This window comes from Gopherus evgoodei, chromosome 7 (assembly GCF_007399415.2).
Source record: "Gopherus evgoodei ecotype Sinaloan lineage chromosome 7, rGopEvg1_v1.p, whole genome shotgun sequence".
Classification (NCBI taxonomy): domain Eukaryota; kingdom Metazoa; phylum Chordata; order Testudines; family Testudinidae; genus Gopherus; species Gopherus evgoodei.
Genome location: NC_044328.1, coordinates 12159288 through 12180254, shown reverse-complemented (window position 1 = coordinate 12180254; position 20967 = coordinate 12159288). Strand labels below are relative to the sequence as shown.

The 20967-nt window shown below is 39.7% G+C and overlaps 1 protein-coding gene across 5 annotated transcripts in view; it reads left to right on the top strand.

Moving 5' to 3' along the window:
• NRAP (nebulin related anchoring protein) overlaps window positions 1–20967 on the top strand; it is a 62037-nt gene that overhangs the window by 15889 nt on the left and 25181 nt on the right. For 2 of the 5 annotated variants that reach the window (XM_030570641.1, XM_030570637.1), the window contains exons 11-23: window positions 1344–1460; window positions 4159–4263; window positions 5208–5315; window positions 6036–6140; window positions 8316–8414; window positions 8898–9002; window positions 10118–10225; window positions 12188–12289; window positions 12815–13012; window positions 13232–13336; window positions 15715–15813; window positions 18920–19024; window positions 19519–19626. In XM_030570641.1, the coding sequence (XP_030426501.1) occupies window positions 1344–1460; window positions 4159–4263; window positions 5208–5315; window positions 6036–6140; window positions 8316–8414; window positions 8898–9002; window positions 10118–10225; window positions 12188–12289; window positions 12815–13012; window positions 13232–13336; window positions 15715–15813; window positions 18920–19024; window positions 19519–19626 (1464 nt within the window). The remainder of the gene's footprint in view (window positions 1–1343; window positions 1461–4158; window positions 4264–5207; window positions 5316–6035; window positions 6141–8315; window positions 8415–8897; window positions 9003–10117; window positions 10226–12187; window positions 12290–12814; window positions 13013–13231; window positions 13337–15714; window positions 15814–18919; window positions 19025–19518; window positions 19627–20967) is intronic. The other 3 variants (XM_030570638.1, XM_030570642.1, XM_030570640.1) reach the window with 3 other exon arrangements.

Below are 20967 nucleotides of genomic sequence, written 5' to 3'. Positions count from 1 at the left end.
TTTAAGAATGAATATTTAACCTTCCCTGATTAAAGATATCATTGTAAACAGGTTTCCAACATGCTAAAAATCAAAATTATATTTCCTAATTGGCAATTGTTATGGGGGTTAGTTTTATGGTTTTCTTTTTGCTGTACAAGGGGGATGAACATATCGCAGTATAAGGCAATGTAATTTTTTTTAAAGTCTGAGAAACTGAACGCAGACTCCAAAATCAAATATGAATAATCATAACATTTCAGCACATTGTAAAATATCTTTTGTTTCATAACTTATGGGGTAGAATTTCAAAGTCAGGCATTTGCAGTTGCATGAGGTGAGGACCCTGACTCTGTACATGTGAAAAATAATTGATTTGTTTGCAGAAGTTAGGCAAAACACAAATATAAACATCCAGACCCAGGGGTAGAATCCTGATCTTATTTAAGTCAATGGTAGAATTCTGAATCCAAATTGGCACCTCCTTCACCTCCCTCCTTTTTAAAATGTGAGGGAAGGGGTGAGGGCATGGCAGGCTCAGAGGAGGGAGCAGGAGCAGGGGCAGGTTCTGCAGCACAGCCAGGGGTTGAGCAGTGAACACCCCCCAGCACACTGGAAAGTTGGTGCCTGAAGCTCCAGCTCTGGAGTTCATAGAATCATAGAACATCAGGGTTGGAAGGGACTTCAGGAGATCATCTAGTCCAACCCCCTGCTCAAAGTAGGCCCAATCCCCAACTAAATCCCCAAATGGCTCCCTCAAGGATTGAACTCACAATCCTGGGTTTAGCAGGCCAGTGCTCAAACCACTGAACTATCCCTCCCCCCATCCCCTGTGAGTTGGTGCCTCTACAAGGAGCCACATATTAACTTCTGAAGAGCCACATGTGGCTCTGGAGCCACAGGTTGGGCACTCTTACTCTAGTGGATACTTAGTAACCATCTATAATTCTCTGACTGGCATCTTAACATTGGACTACTGAGAACTGAATTCTTTAATAGAGTAGCGTACAAGCCTCAATCAGTTGCTAGCCAAGAATCTGATAGTGATTATTAATATGAAGATGTCTGTTCAAGCAACTAAGAACCAGTGCTGTCAGACCAATGGGAAAGCTTTTAAAGAAAAATACTAAATTGTGAAGTGGTTTCATATGAAACAATCAGATTACATGACTGGTGATTTTCTATGGAGATGATTTTAAGTAACAGCCTGCAATTAATTTACCTTTCCAACTTATTTACCCTTTTGTTCAAGCATATTAAAACTAACAGAAATTAAGGAAAAGTCTTACTCTGTCTCTTCAAGTGAATGGAAATGACAATGGTGACAAAAATATCTTTGTTTTGATTATTTTTCCCTTTTTTAGATAAAATACAAAAAGGATCATTCGAAGATGAAAGGGGCAGCCCACTTCCATTCTCTTTCAGCCGAAGACAACTTAGTTCTTAAACAAGCCCAGAATGTCAACAAGCTTGTTAGTGAGGTAAGGAGTCAGATAGAATTATGGAGGGATAGGAGAGCAGCCCATACTAGATACAACTATATCTGTTTATCTCTGGCAGATAAATTCTGGTTTCTCAGGCTAGGAAAGTAAAAAGCTGTTGTCCTTAAAGACTAGCACACATGAAAACAATCAATGTGTAGTACACTTTTAAAATATGGCCATTCCTTAGGAGAAACATTCAGGGACAAATCCTCAGCTGATGAAAATTGTCATAGCTTCATTAACTTCAGTAGAGCTTTGAGAGGTTACACAAGCTGAGGATCTTCTCCTCACCTTTCTGTGTTTTTTAAAATGAAAGCATCTCCAGATGAACTAAAATAGCTTTTCTGTTTCTTGAACGACACGTTTCATTGCATGTGTTTTTTCACGTAATTCCTTTCTGCAGGGATGCAAGTAATATTCACACTTACCAGTAGGAGGGCCAGCTTCAGCCCATCCGTGCTGCCTGGCCCATGCTGCCCAAGGCTTCAGTGGCAATTTAAAAGGGCCCAGGGCTCTGGCCCTTTTAAATTTCCGGCCATGGGGCAGCTGCTCCTTTTGCCCCCCGACTGTCGGTTGCCCGGGAGGGGAAGGGAACAGAGGAGGAGGGGCAATGATGCTGAAGTGCTGCCATGGCAGTGCTTTAAGCAGGGTCCTTTGCCATGGCAGTGTATGGGCCGATACCAGTGGCCACTTTATACCGGCCTGTACTGGCCCACTTTCACCCCTCACTTTCTCCAAGATACATCTTCCCTTCCTCTTTCTTTCTTTTTTTTTTTTTTTTTTTTTTAATTTTTAGGAAAAGAAACCAAGAGTATACATATTGTAGGCAGAGGAGATCAAGAGATAAAGTTTTCCAAAATGTTTTCAATGTGATTTAGTGAATAGATTATTTGGACTGGTAGTCAGGAGACCTGAGTTCTATCTCTAGCTCTGTCACTGACATGCTGTGTCACCTTAGGAATCTGTTCACTTCAGTTCTCCCACCTGTAAAATGGGGGTAATGATACTTGCCTTCTATTGTAAAGTGCTTCGAGCTCTAAACAGGAAAAGTGCTACATAAATGCTGAGTATTATTATTTTATTTTTCTGAATTGAAAATGTATCTGAAATGTACGTATGTCTTTAGATGAGGCTTAAATACAAGTTCTACTCTTAAGAACTTGCAAATTTTTTGGGAAAGATTTGCTTACCTATTTAAATAGGAAATCCAATATACAGCTGAGCTCTAATTCTGTACTGTTCTGCCTCCACATGTACATATGAAGTAATCAATGGGAAATTTGCACGTGAATTAAAGAGAAGAATTAGACCCGCTGTATCAACACTGCATGTACTAATTAATACTTTCATACAAGGAATTTCAATTTGACTTATAAAGTGACATCACTGTTACAGAGAAAGAGAAAGCAGCATTTTTCTGATTCTGGCCAACCTCAGGAAGTCCTGTGCATGGCTCTTAGTGCTGTGTTTCTCATTTTCTGGGGTTCTAAACATAAGTAATTTAGGATAATTCAGAAGTATGTATTATGATGTTTTAAAGGGTTTTCTGCAAATATTTGGAAAAATTAACCTTTTAAAAATATATGCAAAATGGGCCAAAATCCAATTTCCATTATACCTGTGCACTTCTATTAATGTATCGAGAACAGAATCCAGCATCATGTGAAAGACTATTGCTTACAAATGATGCAAAAAAGACAAATCTGCTTGTAGGAGAACAGTGTACAGGAATTCTCAAACTATTCTGAGTTGTTAAGGCATGTCCACTATTATCTGATTAATGGATGCAGTGCGTCAGGAGTATTCTCCAATTACCTGGAACAATTCAGTGTCAGCTGAAGTGCTAGGATACAACCTCCCACATTCGGGTACTCTTGAGATATCAAGTGTGAATCTTCTTAGAAGAAACTTTCCAAATCTGTTTTGTAGCAGCATAACTGAAATAATGTGTCCATCCTTTGGGGGTGCAACTACGTAGTCTATTTGTCAGGAACATGAGCATGTATTAATTTGTTCATAGAATTGTTCTTTAGAGAATAAGCTTTAGAGAATAAGGATAACTTTTTCAAAATTGATACGTGATTCTGGATGCTTCTGTTTTGGGGTCCCCACTTAAGAGGTCTTTAAGGGTATGTCTACATTGCATCTGGGAGTGAGCTTCCCACTCTAGGTAGATGACTCACATTAGTGGCGCTCAAGCTAACATAGTAAAAATAGCAGTAGGCTTGATCTTCTCTACTCAAGCCTAGGTAGGTTTGAGAACCGGAGCCTCAACATCCATGTGGCTCGATGTTTGAGCACACTAGCTTGAGCTCTGCTAGTGCGAGTCTATCTGCCTGAACTGGGAAACTCACTCCAGATGCAATGTAGGCATACCCCAGGGAGCCTCATATGTGGATGCTGAGCATTCAGCACTTTCTGAAAAACGTCTCATACTGAGGACTCAAAGCTGAGATATCTAAAATCACTATTCGCTTTTTGAAAACGTAGGCCCCAAAATCATCATCAAGGCTATAGGGCTCACTATTGGAAAGGATAAAATCAGAAGTGTGGAACCTACATTTTACTGTATGCCATATAATAAATTCTTTATGTTAACTTATCTGGATTTAAGGTATGACTTACGTTCATAGATATTTTATGCAGTGAATTCAGATTTTGCTACATCTCACCCTTGTATTTTTTGGCTTTTAAGGTGAAGTACAAGAAGGATCTGGAAAACAGTAAAGGCCACAGTATTAACTACTGTGAGACTCCCCAGTTCAAGAATGTGAGCAAGATCTCAAAATACACCAGTGATGTAAGTCCTCAGTATCTTGCATGCAGTGCAGTGGAAGTTTAATTTAGCAGCTGCTGGAATCACAGTTCATCTCTGTGTGTTCTGTATAAGCCTTGAGTAAAAGCTGCATTGGGAGTTTGAATAGAACAGTCATGTTTTTGTGTTTGTATAATGCTTAGCATAATAGGGCCCTGGTCTATGACTACAGCTCCTAGGCACTACAATAATACAAATAATAATAATGATGATAATAATAATAATATAGGAAAAAGAGATGACTTACTACAATGCATTGCTAATCCAATCAAAAATGACTATTAACATTCTTTTTCACACTTTCATTTACTTCATCACTTATGTCCATGTGTTTATTGAAGTGAAATATATGCAGATAATCTCAGGACCCATTTTTGAGATGTAAATTATTGAGCAGAACATAATTAAATATCTGTAAAACTAATGTTTATTATTATTGGTGTAGCAATAACTCATTTAAAAAACATCTTTAACTAAAATACGTTAGTAGGATGATCTCCATCAGCACAAAGGTAGGGCAGAACGGGTGACTATCCTAAATGAGGACACAAAAGAGTATTCATGCAAGAATCTTAAAATACCATAGGATTAATTCCTTTGTTATAAATAACTCTTTCTCAGTTTAATGATCCATTATTTCTGAGGTAAATAATTTTCAGCAATGAAGTGAGAAGGCACCAAATTTGTGTGGCACATAGGTAATTTTGGGAATACAATTGACATCTGTTGAAAGGAAGGTCTCTTGGGAGGTGTGCCAATAGTTTTTTTTCTTTTAAGGTGTCAAAGTTGTTGTATAATCACAATGAGTTTTCACACGATAGCAACATTTGAACCGGCTATATTTTCCTATGCTCAGTACCTGTCTCTTTGCTGTAACAGATAGTGAAATGAAATACATTTTCTGAGACAATGTTTGCTTTTGTGTATAGCTTAAATATAGAGAAAAATACCAGAATCAAATGAAAGGTCATTATGAAGGCATTGGCATGGACAGGAGCACTCTGCATGCTATGAAGGTTGGCAGCTTGGCAAGCAATGTAAGTCATTTGTGCTCATATTATAGTAGGTACTGTGGTAGTATTCAGTTATGTAGAGGTATTCTCTCTGCTTTTTGGTCTTTAATATTAGCAGCCTTCAATTGATGAGAAACTTAGATCGAATTATGTTGGGAGGTGCTAGGGATGGATGTGCTCAGAAGACTATATATCTTGGAAACCCTTCTGCACTAGTTTACACATATTTTATTATGCAGGAGGCATTAAAATAATTCATTCAGGTATCCAATCCTGCAATGAGCTCCCTCAATTCTCTTGAACATCAATGGGAGTTGAGGTTGATCAACACCCTATAGGGTCAGGTGAAAAAGCAATCTTTAATGAAGGTTTCTGAACCCGGTAATTTACTGGATTAGTCACAAAGCCATTTTGTTACATACCACTCGTTCAAGTACATTATTTACAAATCTGTAAGAAACTCAAGAACTAAGCTGAAAGATAAAAGAGATATGTCATAGGTGGAAGTTAAATTAATGCTTCCACTGTTGGCATTGGATTAATTGTGTAGTTGAATAAGAATCAATTAGTGGCTAAACTACGCAAATAATTTCATTTTCTTTGTCGTTGATGACATTGAACTTACTTTGTTTCTTGTGTTTAATATTAATATTATTGTTTCTCCTTTCCTCTTGACTGATAATTATTCAAACAAATGACAGCTTTAAAAAAAGACTGATTTTTTTTGTTCTTCCTGTGTTTCAGATAGCCTATAAATCTGATTACAAGCATGACAATGTTGACTACAATTACCCAGCTACACTCACTCCTTCATATCAAACAACAAGGAAGTTGGCTCCTTTGAAAGATGTAAATAATCGCATGGGTTTTCATCCTGTTTCTTGCACAGCTCGTCATCTCCCTGGAGGAGAAAATCTGAAGCCTAATGTGTGATTTTATCCTGGTGGCAAACAGCTGGTAACATAAGGCTCAGAGGGGTCAGGAAGACTGTGAGGATTAGGAATGGGAAACAGAGGCTGCCAGCCCAAGTCACTGGTTTCAGTTCAGATCAGATTGTTGGTAACCTAAAGATGAGTTGGTGTGGGGAAGTTTACACTACTATTGCCCATACTGTACCTGCTGTATGGCTAAATAGAGGACTTCAGTCTACAGTTTCTCATTCTGGTACTTTTCCAAGCACTAAATCTCCCCCCGAAAATATTAGCTGAATAGGTATAGCTGATCTCTTGTGAGTTCTTCCATATGTAATATTCTAACTGCTAATGGATATTGTATCGTTTCTTCTCCAGCAATAGTTCCATTTTGTCTGTGAAAAGGGCTAGGGAGACAAGGAAGGGAGAAGGAGAATTTGAATTAAGTATTCTCTTCCTCTTGTCATGTTGAAGACTTACATCCCCCAAGAGGTGAAGCAAGAATGTCAAGAGCAGGGACTGTAGGCACCAACATTTCACTTATCCAAGAGCAGACTGGGCTTGGAGCTTTTTAGTCTAGTACATGCTTTCTATGACTTGTGCATGACTGGCATTGTGGCAAGGCGATTTATATGCGCCAAAGAAAGTACTTGCAATCAAATACAGCATTAGGCCAATCCTGTCCAGAGGCTAGAGCTCACTTGATCAATTTGGATGTGGGTTTTGTGGATTACCACACAGCCAACATTCCCAGTTCTCAGATCATCATCAGCAATAAGTACATGTGGTTAAGTTTAAAGGAAAGAAGGAGACTAAAAAGAAGAAAAGAAAGAAACTGTCTGCTGCAGAGAGCCTTAGATATCTACATAGAAAGAGTGAATGAACTCTTTTAAGTACACTGATCGCTTTTGGCTTTGTGAGATAAGTCATGCAATTCTTCTAATGTGAGTTAAAATGGTGGGTAGCAGAAGTGCGTATATGTGCAGGTGTTTCAGAAAAAGAGGATCCTATTAAAATGGATTCATAGCTTTAAATGCCTTTGAATTACACTCGACTTCATGGCAAAAAATTGTTCTTAAAGAACTAGTTTTAAGCAACATACACTTTGCAATGTTCGGTGTTTAACTGCAATTTATATTAAGGCCTACAGAGAATAGTAATTGTGTCCTGCAACGTAACCCTGAGGCCTCTTAGGTTTAAGAGAAAATTTCTCCATGACATTTTATCTTGCATAATTTGGGGATTTAATATATTTATCTTTATAGATTATTATTGCTGCTACTGTATTCATATACTAGGAATTTAGTGCAGTCTAATGCACTCCTACTGATGGCTGACATTGAAATGCTTTTTTCCCCTGCACCATATATATTTTCCCTTCCATATCCCAAACTCTTACCATACAGGAAACTTTTATTATCAATTATTACATTTTAAAAACTAATTAAAGACAAGTAGTAATAGAGCCCACTGGAATACAATTTTTTCTGTGTGACTATCTGGCTGGACAGACCACTACTGAAGTAAGTTCCTGATTACAAAGATAAAAGGGAATCTAAGGCTATGTTTACACTATGCGGAATGGATGCTCTGGTGATGGATACACTGGGGGTTGATTAAGCAGGTCTAGTGAAGACCAGCTAAATGGACGGCACAGTGAATCCCGTTGACACAGCATGGTTTAGACGTCGCAGTAAATCGACCTAAGCTATGTCAACTCCAGTTACACTGGTCACGTATCTGGAGTTGCATAATTTAGGTCAATTTACTGTGGTAGTGTAGACATAGCCCAAGAGATGATGCAGGATATTAATTCGATAGGAATGCTTTATAGGAACCAATTGAAACTGTGTCTCGTTAATAAAATCCACACACTATGTTTGAGGGAAATTAGTTTTCAAGTAATATAGAAGTAATAATCTCAGCAGAGGGAATTTTCTGGAGATTTATTACTGGCTGTGCATAATCTCACCCACCAGAATTGTTCTACACCTCAGTTTTTATGACTTAAGTGGTGGGTTTACCCCCAAATTTCAGCTAAATGAAACTTCTCTACCATACCTTTCACATGCCAATCTGAGCATTTCCTTTTTTGTTTCTTATTTTAACTTAGGTAAACTATAGACAAAGCATAGACAAGGTGAAGTACAGCTCTGTTACCAGCACTCCACAAATTATTCAAGCCAGAATAAACTCTCAACAGCTCAGTGATGTAAGTCCTGCTGCCATTGACCATCTCTGTTTATTAGCAATAAGAAAATATTTTATTTCCTAATGTCCTCACTGCATATGTGTTTTCCTTCTTGTTGATAATAGCTGATAACTAACAAACAGTAGAAAATGAATGAAATTGCTTTCAAGGCCAAGTGGCCACATCAGTAGATCAAGAAATATGAAATGCTTTTTTGAACTTTGAGAAGTTATATAACTTCAGTTTCTGACTGTTTGATTTGTTAATACTTGTTTTTATTGGACCTGTCCTACAGGGCTATTTACATTATACCATTTACTGGGAATTTTTCTTGAATAACTAGGGGAAAGTTATATTTGCCTTTTCTTATTATTCCCAATTTTGTTTAGTTGTTACAGACTTATATTATGGCCCTTAACACATTAAAACAAACAATTATCACTTAAAGTTAGATGGAATTGCATTTGGTGTATTGATGGTAATTTGTTTCAATGTCTGTGGCAGTTGACTTACCGAGCCCAGTATGAGAAAACCAAAATGAATTACACTCTACCACAGGACATTCCTCAGTTAGTCAAGGCGAAAGCCAACGCTGAGCTATATAGTGAGGTAAGCAAAGTGACTTGCAAATATAGATCTAGAGATTGTCCTCAAATATGAGCAATAATGAACACACGGATGCTGAGATTGTTCAAAAAGAACTAGGCATCTCTGTTCTGCCTTTATTCAACAATCTGAGACAAAGTTATCCAAATTAGTAGGGATAAAATGTGAAGCACAACCTTGGAATTTGTTCTGAGATCTCATGAAATGACTTGAATTTGTCTAGCAGATTAAATGTCCACACCACAAAACTGACCATCCAAATTAGTGCTCATTGGATGTATTACTCTTCTGGCAGGGCTAGTGCAAAGACCAAGGATTTAGATCTTGATCCAAAGCCCACAGAATTCAGGGGAAAGGCTTTCACTGATTGCAGCAGGCTTTGGATCAAGTGCCACTGTTGCCAACTCTCATGATTTATCACAATATGTGGTGCTTTACTTAAAGCCGCAACTCTTGGAATCAGACAGAAGACAATTACCCCTCAACCCTGTACATTTATTATTTGCTACAAATCTGATTACTTTTAAGCCAATCTCATGGCAATACTGCAAGTCCTTAATGGGGATTTCATACTCCATTGTGCTTCCTCCAATTCAAGGAGAAGGCATGTTGGTGGAACAATGTGGGAAGATGCTCTGTGCCTGTGATGTACAGTTATTATCACTATTGTTGTGATGGTCATGCCTTGAGGTCCCAACCAGAATTAGCCCCATTGTGGTAGGTGGTGTACATACACAGAGGTAAAGATGGCCTCTGTTCCAAAGAATTTCGGATGGGATTTTCAAAAGTAGCTGAGTGAATTGGGCACCTAACTTCCATTGGCTCTCAATCGAAGTTGGGCCCCTGGCTCTTTTAGGCACTTCAAAAATCCCACCCTTACAATCTAAGAGCTCCTGCCACCTGCCCTGTGCATAACTGGGGACCACAAGCTCCAGGAATGTTATATCTGGCCTCTTCTAGAATCAATTATTTAACATCAAATAATAGTAAATAAATAAATTACGTTTAACTGAGTATATTATATTTTTGTTTAGTTCCTCACAATTTTCCATGGTTGCTTTAGCTGTTTAGGCAGGTATATTCGTGTTAGTGACATGCTGTTGTATTTCCGTTCTCAGATTAAGTACAAAGAAGTTTGGGAGAAGACCAAAGGTCGGGGCTTTGAAATGAATCTGGATTCCATGTCTTTACTTGCTGCCAAAGCCTCAAGGGATCTTGCCAGTGATGTAGGTTGTATTTAATTAACTAGGAATTATTCCTAACAGAAGTCAGCAATAGCATAGGGAAATAAATACATTGTTTCACCTGGGTTTTTAAGCCCTGAATTTTACTGTTGTGCATTCACCTTTCTCGACGATTGATGAACTCTAGGGAAATTTGTTTAGAATAATTTCTATAGGCAACCAGCCCCACTCTCTGAAAAATTGCTTATTTTTTTGTGTATATAAAGAAATAAAATTAGAAAAAGAGCAATAGCTCCATGTCCATGTTGTAAAATTCAGCATTTTGAATTAATTAGACCAACACAAACCTCACCACCTCGAATGCAAGTACAAGGCGTGTGTCTTTGATTTTCCTTCTTTAACATAAACACATAGCAGCATGTATGTTTTTAAAAAAAATCCTAAAAACAAAACCCTACCAAAACAAACTGCTACACTGTGTGCATCATTCTCTCCCCCGTGGAGAGGTTGAGGGAGAGAATAGTCATGTATGAGAGCTGTTAGTCAAGTTACTTAATGAATTATTGGAAGGCACTCAGATATTGTACTGCTGAGGGCAATATAACGACTGACAGAATAGAATAGAAGTTGTTTATGTTAAAATGAGTCAACCCCTGAAGACCTTGCTCAGTTTTTGCTTAGAACCCCATTACATATTTGGCTCAATAAGAACATCAGTGTTCAATCCAACACATTTTTCTTAAAAACAAAAGAACGATTTAGCTGTTTCAAAGGTTGTATATCTAGAAAAATATCAATGCAAGGAAAGATTGACCCTTTCTAATAGGTTAAAGAAGACACAACTAAGGCCAAACTGATTGCCCTTCAGAATTCGTAAGCATATTTGAGAGCTCTGAATTGGCTGCCAGGCCTTGCACTCAGATGGTCAGTCCCTAAACATACTGCATAACTTTGTGGCTGTCATAAACAGATAAGAAAAGTTAATAGCACAGAAGTACTTTATATCTCTTGGACTGTAAAGAGTTAACAAGTTCAGTAAGCCTGGCTGTCACCTGACCAGAGGACCAATCAGAGGACAGGATACTTTCAAATCTTGAGGGAGGGAAGTTTTTGTGCTGTGCTGTTAGTTTTGGTTGTTGTTCACTCTGGGGGCTCAGAGGGAGCAGATGTGCAACCAGGTTTCTCTCCAGTCTCTCCAATACAGGCTCTTATAAGTTCAGACTAGTGAGTACTAGGTAGATAAAGCGAGCAGGCTTATGTTTGTTTTCTTTATTTGCAAATGTGCATTTGGCTGGAAGGAGTTCAAATGTGCATTTGGCTGAAAAGATTTTAATTTGTACTTGTATACTTAGGCTGGGAGGGTGTTCCCTGTGTCTATAGCTGAAAAACCCTGTACCTATTCCATCTTAAATTTACAAGATCATTTTTACTGTTTTTCTCTTTAATTAAAAGTTTCTTGTTTAAGAACCTGATTGTTTCTTCATTCTGGTGAGACCCCAGGGGACTGGGTCTGGATTCACCAGGGAATTGGTGGGGAGAAAGGAGGGAAGGGGGAGAGAGAGGCTAAATTCTCTCTGTGTTAGGATTACTGTCTCAGGAAGAATCTGGGAGGGGAAGAGAGAAGGAGGGGGGAAGGTAAATTTTCCTCTCTGTTTTAAGATTCAAGGAGTTTGAATCACAGTGATCTTCCAGGGTAACCCAGGGAGGGGAAGCCTGGGAAAGGCAACGATGAGGGAAAGGGTTTACTTTCCTTGTGTTAAGATCCAGAGGGTCTGGATCTTGGGGGTCCCCGGGCCAGGTTTTGGGGGGACCAGAGTGTACCAGGCACTGGTACAATTCCTGGTTGGTGGCAGCCAACGGGTTCTAGGCTGGTGATTGAGCTTAGAGGAATTCATGCTGGTACCCCATCTTTTGGACGCTAAGGTTCAGAGTGGGGAATTGTACCATGACAGTGGCAATTGGAAAACGGCTTGTTGTTTACAGTAATTATTTTCCTCTTCAAAGATTAAATACAAAGAAGAATATGAAAAGACAAAAGGCAAAGCAACTGGAAACAAAGATTCAAGACTTCTGCACTCTTTGCAAGTGGCCAAGATGAGTAGTGAGGTAAATGATTGATTTCTCTTACTTAAAAGATGTTTTTCATCATTATACTATTTTGCTAGTGTAGGGTTGGAGCTCTTGAACACTGCATTGTTGGTATTGATCTTATTTTCAGAAGAGGAAAGCACATTGAACCCTGTCTTAAAACAAACTGAACAAAAACAAAAAAACCAAAACCCATAGACTTTGCATAGAGGTGCAAGATAAAAGAACAGAGTGAAGTGAGCTTGACTGTGTTCTGAATCCATGAGCGGAATTACCAGTGGAACCTATAAATCCATGGTCCCGTTTTGGGGCTACAATGTGACCCCTTTTGAAACCTCAATCTTACAAGTCTTTGCCTAATATGCAGCAGAGTGGGCAAGTTTATTTCACTGTATCACAAATGATGATGGAGGCTAAGTATAGATTTTGTGGATAAATAATGCCTGATTATACAGTGATATGAAATAAAGTACTTATAAGCCATTGCTTGCTTTCTTGTTTCTCTTAAAGTAATGATGAAAGTATGGTTTCTTTATGTCCTAGATTGCTTATAAAATAGGTTTTGAGGAGAGTAAGAGACATTTCCATTTGCCCATGGACATGGTAAACCTGAGGCATGCCAAGAAAGCCCAGGCATTGGCTAGTGACCTTGAATATAGGAAGAAACTCCATGAGTATTCAGTGGTTCCAGAAGACATGAAGACAAAGTGGGCCAAGAAGGCCTATGGACTTCAGAGTGAGGTAAGGCCAGACACCTCTATTTTAAATGTTGCTGCAGGTTGAGTGTTGAAGAGTTATCAGGATATATTAGGTGATCAAAATGACTTAATAATATTCCTTAGCACTTATATGTCTGTTTTCATCTTCAAAATGTCTCTTCACAAATGCAGAACTGGCAAGTATGCATACTTTAATTGCCAGACTTGTGTCTCAGTCTAAAACATTTTTTTCCCTCTGTAGCTGCAGTACAGGGCAGATCTGACATGGATGAAAGGAGCTGGATGGATGACAGAAGGGAGTGTTAATATAGAACAAGCTAAAAAAGCAGGAGATCTTGTTAGCGAGGTGAGCTGCACTTTCTGGCTGTTTTTCTGACCGGAAGGTTGAAGCCTGGTTGGCCAGGAGTATAGATGCTGTAAGTGGAATGGATTGGGAGACTCAAGTATATTGGAAATTTGAGATATGTCTGAGCTGATGAGGATGGTGCATGTGTGTGGCAAAGCGGTTTGAGAGATTTTGGGTTGCGGTTTGGGAAATATTTGCCCATCATGCAACTATACTCTTCTTCCCTGGAACTCAGTATTTGCGTTACAGAGCTCTCGGACAGATCTCTGTGTAATCATAATTGTTCCCTCCTACCCTTCTCCATCTGCCTGCACCTTTAGCACTGGGAAACAATGGGACTTGCTGTTTTATTTTGTTTAGGCTGTTTTTCAAATCCTAGTAATGCGAGGAGCTAAAACAGAGCACTCAGACTTTTAAGTGACATAAATGAAAAATTAGATGTTTCACAACCTTGTTTGAAACTTCCTTGCTCTATGGCCAGTCAGGGCTGAACTTGCTCTGAGTCTTTGCTGGCTGCACTAGCTTGCAGCGCTCTTCATTTTTTTTCTTTGGTTCATTCCTGGCCTACCATAGCCATTAACCTCATGGGAATACACTTTCTCAACCTTCTAGCTCCAGTCTAGTGGTAGCGTTGGTGACAGGAAAGCAGGAGGATAGAGAGAAGAAACAATTAGGAGAAGTTTGACTTAGAGAAAAAGGAAGGAAAAGAAGCCTGTTAGGGTTACTGGAAATCACATACTCTGATACTGTTGGCCTTTGACATCCAACTCTTTACTCCAAAAAGTGAAAAATAAATATCAGAACCAAGGGAAGAAGCAATAGCGCTCAGATCCAATATCTTGCTAGAGATGGACTGACATTTACTGCTGTGGCTTGCAATAGTAATGATCACTGCCACAAATATTTAATTTGTGGTGATCTGCCTGACACTAACCTCCTAAGATGAAAACCAGTGTATATTATTTTGAATATTTCTATTTCCAACCAGAAGCTGGCATTTTGTCATGTACTTGCAGAATGTCATTGTTATGTTGCATAAAATTGTGACAAAGACACGCTGTTGTTAATCTGCCTCCGTCCCCTCTAAATTCTAAATACAAAGCAATGAGCACCTCTTTGAAGCAGAACATGCTTTTTTAACTTCTGTTTTGTGTGCAGCTGGGAAAGTCCCAGTGTGACTTGATCTGTTCACCTATCAGTTCAAACAGTGGCTTCCACTGCCAAAATGTGATGTAATAGAAACACGCTCACATATACCCCTGCAACACAGAATGATTGGTTTGATTGCTGAATCATTAGATTAATAAACAGTCAATTAAAGTACATAAGAAGAGTTTGCCTGGTCTCCCTATTATACGCTGTCTTGAAAGAGTTATGATGTATTTTCTTATACTATCTCAAAACCAGACAGAAATTTATTTGCTCTGAAAGGAACACTACACCAGACTCGATTGTTGAGATGAATTCAGAATAGGCTTGATCCAGAGTTCAATAGGAGTCTTTCTAATGGCTTCAGTGGACCTGGGATCAGGCCGTTAAGGAATATTATGGTGTATTAATCAGAAGGACAGTCTTACTCATGCAAGGTGAAACTTTGGTTCCTTGCACGAAATCTCTGCAAAAGGGCCAACTGTCGGATACTAATGCCCAGGGCTGGGCAGAATGGAATGCTCCTTCTTACACCCAAACCTAGAGCCTGGGTCTGGGGCACCTACAGCTGCCACTACAGACAAGCCTCTGTAGTTAGCATCCAATGGATATTGGAGAAAAGTGCCAAGGTAATATCTTAAATTATCATAAGGTTCAATATGATATATACGGAAAAGTTTGTATCAAGAGGGCTAAAATATGTCCTCTGTGCTCTTTGTTAAATACTACAGCAGCATTAAGCTCTTCCATAATCTAACAAACTAAAAAAGGAACAACAGAAACTTGTGTTTGAAAAGGTTTATATCGTAAAATGTGGTGGTAACATGCACTGGGGGACTCAGGCAATGGGTAATGGCATACAGAGCCTTTAAACTTCTCTGTTACTGGTTCAAATCCAGACCAGGAAGGTTGGTCATTGCTCAGTGTGAAACAAGAAAGGGATCTAGGTCATACAGTCAGTATATCTGGCATTAATTAGTATGCATGTTTTCAATCTCAGCAGAAAGAACATTGATTGGGCATGCATATGGCATTGCTCTCAGCACTAGCAGTCATCTTGCCAGTTCAGATTTAGAGACGATAGAATGTGGAAGCTTACAGTGCTGATACCTGTGCTATAAACATAAGACGTCAGTTTCCAGAATTCTGTCTTCCCCTTTTGAAAAGCACTGAATTCATTTGGAAAAATAAATGTGATGATAATTTCTGAATGCTTTTTTTTAAATCAGAAGAAGTACAGACAGAAAGCCGATGCTCTAAAGTTCACCAGTGTGGCCGACAGTTCCCAGATCAAACACGCGAAGAAAAGCCAGGAACTGCAGAGTGATGTGAGTCCTCACTGATGCTTTATCATTAACTTGGTAATTCTTGGGGACAGATGAGAACCACTGAAAAAGAAATTGGCTTCAGTTCTCAGTCTTGCCATGGCTTTAAATAACTTTGAGCTTTACTTCTTAAACCCTTTTTTTAAAAACTTTCCCGTGCTTCGCAGCTAGAAACCTTTAAACCTGATAGGGAACAGATATATGCAAAGCCTCAGACTTCAGATACGGTGGTGATAAGGACCATATAGGCATCTGGATAGACGGATAGAGACTAAGCCGGATCCTTTACAACTTCTGCATTCTGCTGTTTTTCTTGTCTCAGTGAGACTATTTTGCCTGTCTCACTCAGATCCTTAACTACACCTAGTGCACTTAAGACTGCATCTTTTTGAGCACACATGCTTAAGCTATTTTTAGGGAAATAAAGCTTTTCTCAAGGTGACTTTCCCCCCCCCCAATCCTCTTTCCTTCCTTCGATGTGAGAAATAGAGCAATGACCCTGTCAGCTGGTATCTGTGAACTCCTGGCTGTGGTGAAGGCCCAGCTGGACCACAACCGGTTTTTAATTTTTCAAAACAAGGGACACCTGTTGTTAAATGTACTGATCACCTAATTTAGTGAGAGTAGTAATTGCTGAGAGTGAGATATGTTGCATGTTGTGGCTTGAACTGAGGACACTGGCAACTGTACAGATATTGCGTGAGCAACACTTCATCCTCAGTTGGTTGGTCTTTCCTAGACAGCTGCCTTCTTTCCTTTTTAGTTCATCTGTGTTTTAATATGTAACCCTTCTGCCAGCGGAGCTGGCAGCAACCAGGGCTGGGTTCAATATCTAGGGGTTCCTTTTCAACAGTACAACACAGAACCAGCTTGAACCCCACACAGTAACCTGGGAAAATTACACACCACCGCTGGGCGCCTCTGAGAAGCAATACTTCCCCACTCGCAAGCACAGAGTCTGAGTATAGACAGGATACTTTTAATGAAAGGTGGGCAGTCTCTGGACATTAATTAGGGAAAATAGCTACAAGCAGGATTCATAAGCATAAAACTGTGAGCAGGATGCCCATCCCAGAGTGTGTGAGGCAGGGCTTTCTGCCTCATGTTCTTCAGTTGTACAACCAAAAATTCCTTTTCTGTGCCCCTCTCCGCTCCCTCACCATACCCCACTCACAGTGGTTGTCCTTGGTCAGTGAGGATCCAGGGTTGAGAGGTGCATCTGTGTGAGTTCACTTCCCACCTGGGGAAGAAAGCATCTTGCTTGCTCCGCCATCTGAGCACTTACTTTGGCTAGCTGCCCCGCCAGCCATGGTTCCTCTCTGTTGGCTACCTACAAGATGCTCGTTCCACTCTCGCCGACCACTCCCACTGGCCGACTGTCAGTTACCTTCTGCTGTCACCTGCCTCTCTGCTATGACCTCTGCAGGTCAGTCTCTTAGTGATTTTCAATTTTTAGCAGGCAGAAATGCTGTCCCACCACAAGTGATTTCAGCTCTCATTTAAGCACTTAAAGTTCCAAAGGCTCCTAATGGAGCCTATTTAGCTCTGTCTTTGAACGGTGGGGAGGAACAGGTTAAACCAGACTGGGGGATCCTTAGGGAGAGTCCACACCTACTGGCTGGGACACCAAACCTCCCCTCTCCCCTCTTACTTTTCACTCTTCCTGCTTTCATTACTAAAGTGATTTACATAACAGCCATATTGAGTCAGACCAAAGGTCCATCTAGCCCAGTATCTTGTCTTCTGACAGTGGTCAATGCCAGGTGCCCCAGAGGGAAGGAACAGAACAGGTAATCATCAAGTGATCCATTCCCTGTCACTCTTCTCAGCTTCTGGAAAACAGAAGTTAAGGACGCTGTCCCAAAACCAGCCAAAGTTGATCACTTTGAGCAACACAGCTCTATCGTCTGGATATCTTGGCAGAGTAGGTATGTTCATGTAAATACAGTTTGCTCCTGAAGCCTCTGCCCCTCCCAGCTAGCTGTCAGGGGAGAACTCATTCAGACCCTGCTTACAAATACTTGGCACTTCCATTTTTTCACCCATATAGCTCAAACCTCTTTAAAAAGTTGGTTTTAAAAGTGAATCAGAAAAGCACGTAGGTCACCTGAATCTCTTCTTTTTCGTCTTATCCACTAAATTATTCTGCCTCCCTATGGCTGTAAAGAATGTATCTTGAGGCAAGTTTTGTAGCTCTGGAGTTAGAGTTCTGTGCCACTTTGTGGGAGACACAACTTTTTTCCCCCCTCTCAATCTCTATGAGATGCAGGATGTTGAGTCTGTAAGTGAAACGTAGCTCTGAATGCAGGAACCTTCTAGTCAATCTACTAGCAACTTCAATGGACTCTGAAGCAGTGTGTCTCATCCTGGAATGTATGCACTGTTAGAAATGCACTGAGATGTAAAATGGAGGTGGTTGCTGTTTCAGACCATTAAAGATCCTTGGCACTTTCATTTAAAGCAGGAGTGTTAGCCCTGGCCAAATTATAATGTGGTTAATTATATCCGGCTCACATAAATATCCCTTGCAGATTTAATAGCATTCTGTATTCTTCTTCATTTCCTGCCCTAAAATGTAGTGTTCCTGTGTGCTATTAAACAACTTAACTCATTCCATGAAAGAGGCAGCTACATTTCCATGATAGGTGAAGTAATGCCTTCTGTAAACTTTGTACAGAACATTAGTTTGTATCAGCTTTTATGTCTATTGAAATAAAGTACTTTGGGATGAATAACTCTGTATAAATATATCATTATCCCTCCCTCTTTGGCTAAGGAAGAGCAATGAGGCACATGGAATTGAGGAAAGGTAGTAAAATAGAGAATCCCAATAAAAGGGTGTTTATTGTTTTATCAAGTGTTTGTATTTTATATAATATCACTGACAATTAATAACAAATAAAATGGCTAACCTGGAATTGACTTAGGCTTTATAGGAGAGCATCTCAATTCAGGTTTTGGAAAAAGGACCCTGATTTTAAAGATGAAATCATCAAGTACATTTCCCTTTAAATATGCTTGCCTGTTTCTTCCCATAGACTCAATTGTCATTTGAAATTGAACATAACCTAATGCTACTGACTTTATTTGCTTTGTTTTCTATGGACAGATTGCATACAAGTCGGGAAAAGAGCAGTTTCTTCATCATTACACCATCAGCAAAGATGAGCCTCTCTTCATACAGGCCAGAGCAAATGCTGCAAATATTAGTGAGGTGCTGTATGGTTGGGGCTGGCACCCACCCCTTTAACTTATCAAATGGTATTAATGGTGTTAAAATAATTGCTCTATAGTTAATGGAAGGACATTTCCCTTAAGCTGATCTGAATGTTTAAATTCAAAAATTTCAGAACCAAATTATTTGCTTTTGCTTGAATACCTGGCCAATCCCAGTACTGCTCTGAAGGCTCTGATCCTTCAAAGTCTTTAGCACATTTTCAATTTACTCATGTGAGTAGTCTAGTTTTAGTGGCACATGAATAGTTCCTTTCAAATCAATGGGGCGATCTGTGGAGGAAACATTACTCAGTGTGAGTAACGGTATCCGAATCAGGCCCTTAAACTGTAAGTTGTTTGGAACAGGGGCCGTCTCTGATTATGTGCACCTACCCTAATGGAGTTCCAATCTTATATGAATCTCTTTGTGCTACTGTAATGCAAATTATTTGTGTTATTGATAATTAAGTAGTGTTATTGATATCTCTTTAGAAATTGTACAAGAGTAGCTGGGAGAAGCAGAAGGAAAAAGGATTTGAACTTCGTCTTGATGCGCTGTCTTTCTTGACAGCTAAGGCAAAGAGGGATCTGGCAAGTGATGTGAGTATAGATTCTAATTAGATGGTATTCCATAATTAACCTGATGGTTTGTTGTAGAAAAATATAAACCTTCTCAACAAACCTGACCATGCAACCTCTTCCCCAGCCCCTTCTCGCCCTTAGGGTGAATGTTCAGAACCAGAAACTGACCAAAAATTTGCAAGTGGCACTGCAGAATAATGCATCTAAGTCACTGGTCTGGGCAATAAGCCAGAAAATTTCTGGGAGAGAGAGGCTGGTTTTCAAAGAAATCAAGATTATTTTGGCTGAGTTTTTTATCTTTTAGATTATGACATGTAATATTGAAGAACAGCTTCCTTTTTTAGATAAGCCCTAAAGCCACTCTGATTCCCTTTTGGAAACAGACATGTTGATTACTTGCATAGAAAGCTCACAAGCCTTAGAGACTTGATCTTGGTCCGTTTTCTTTCCTGTGCAACTTGAGACCATTACCCGTGTTCTGTCATCAGCTACCACTGAGAACAGTCTAGATCCATCCTCTTTGGAACCCCCTTTCAAGAATTTGAAAGCAGCTATCAAATCCCCGCTCATTCTTCTCTTCTGCAGACTAAACAATCCCAGTTCCCTCAGCCTTTCCTCATAAGTCATGTGCTCCAGCCCCCTAATCATTTTTGTTGCCCTCCGCTGGACTCTTTCCAATTTTTCCACATCCTTCTTGTAGTGTGGGGCCCAAAACTGGATACAGTACTCCAGATGAGGCCTCACCAATGCCGAATAGAGGGGAATGATCACATCCCTCGGTCTGCTGGCAATGCTCCTACTTATACAGCCCAGAATGCCATTAGCCTTCTTGGCAACAAGGGCACACTGTTGACTCATATCCAGCTTCTCGTCTACTGTAACCCCTAGGTCCTTTTCTGCAGAACTGCTGCCTAGCCATTTGGTCCCTAGTCCTCACTGATCTGTTGTATTTCTAGTGGGATCCTGCAGGGATTGGTTCCTGGTCCTTTGCAATTTGATGTTTTTGTCAATGATCTGGAAAAAATATACAGTCATCGCTGATAAAGTTAGTATATGAAACAAAAATTGGGGTAGTGGTAAATAATGAAGGGGACAGGTCAGTCATACAGAGCGATCTAAATGGGTAAGTGAGACACTCCAACAATATGTGTTTTATTACCACTAAATGTAAATGTATACAAATAGGAACAAAGAATGTAGGCCATATTTACAGAATGGGCGACTTTATCCTGGGAAACTGTGACTCTGAAAAAGAGTTGGGGGTCATCAGCTCCCAGTTCAACATTATGGCCGAAAGGGCTAACCTGATCCTTGGATGCAAAAATGGGGATCTCAAGTAGGTGTAGAGAGGTTATTTTT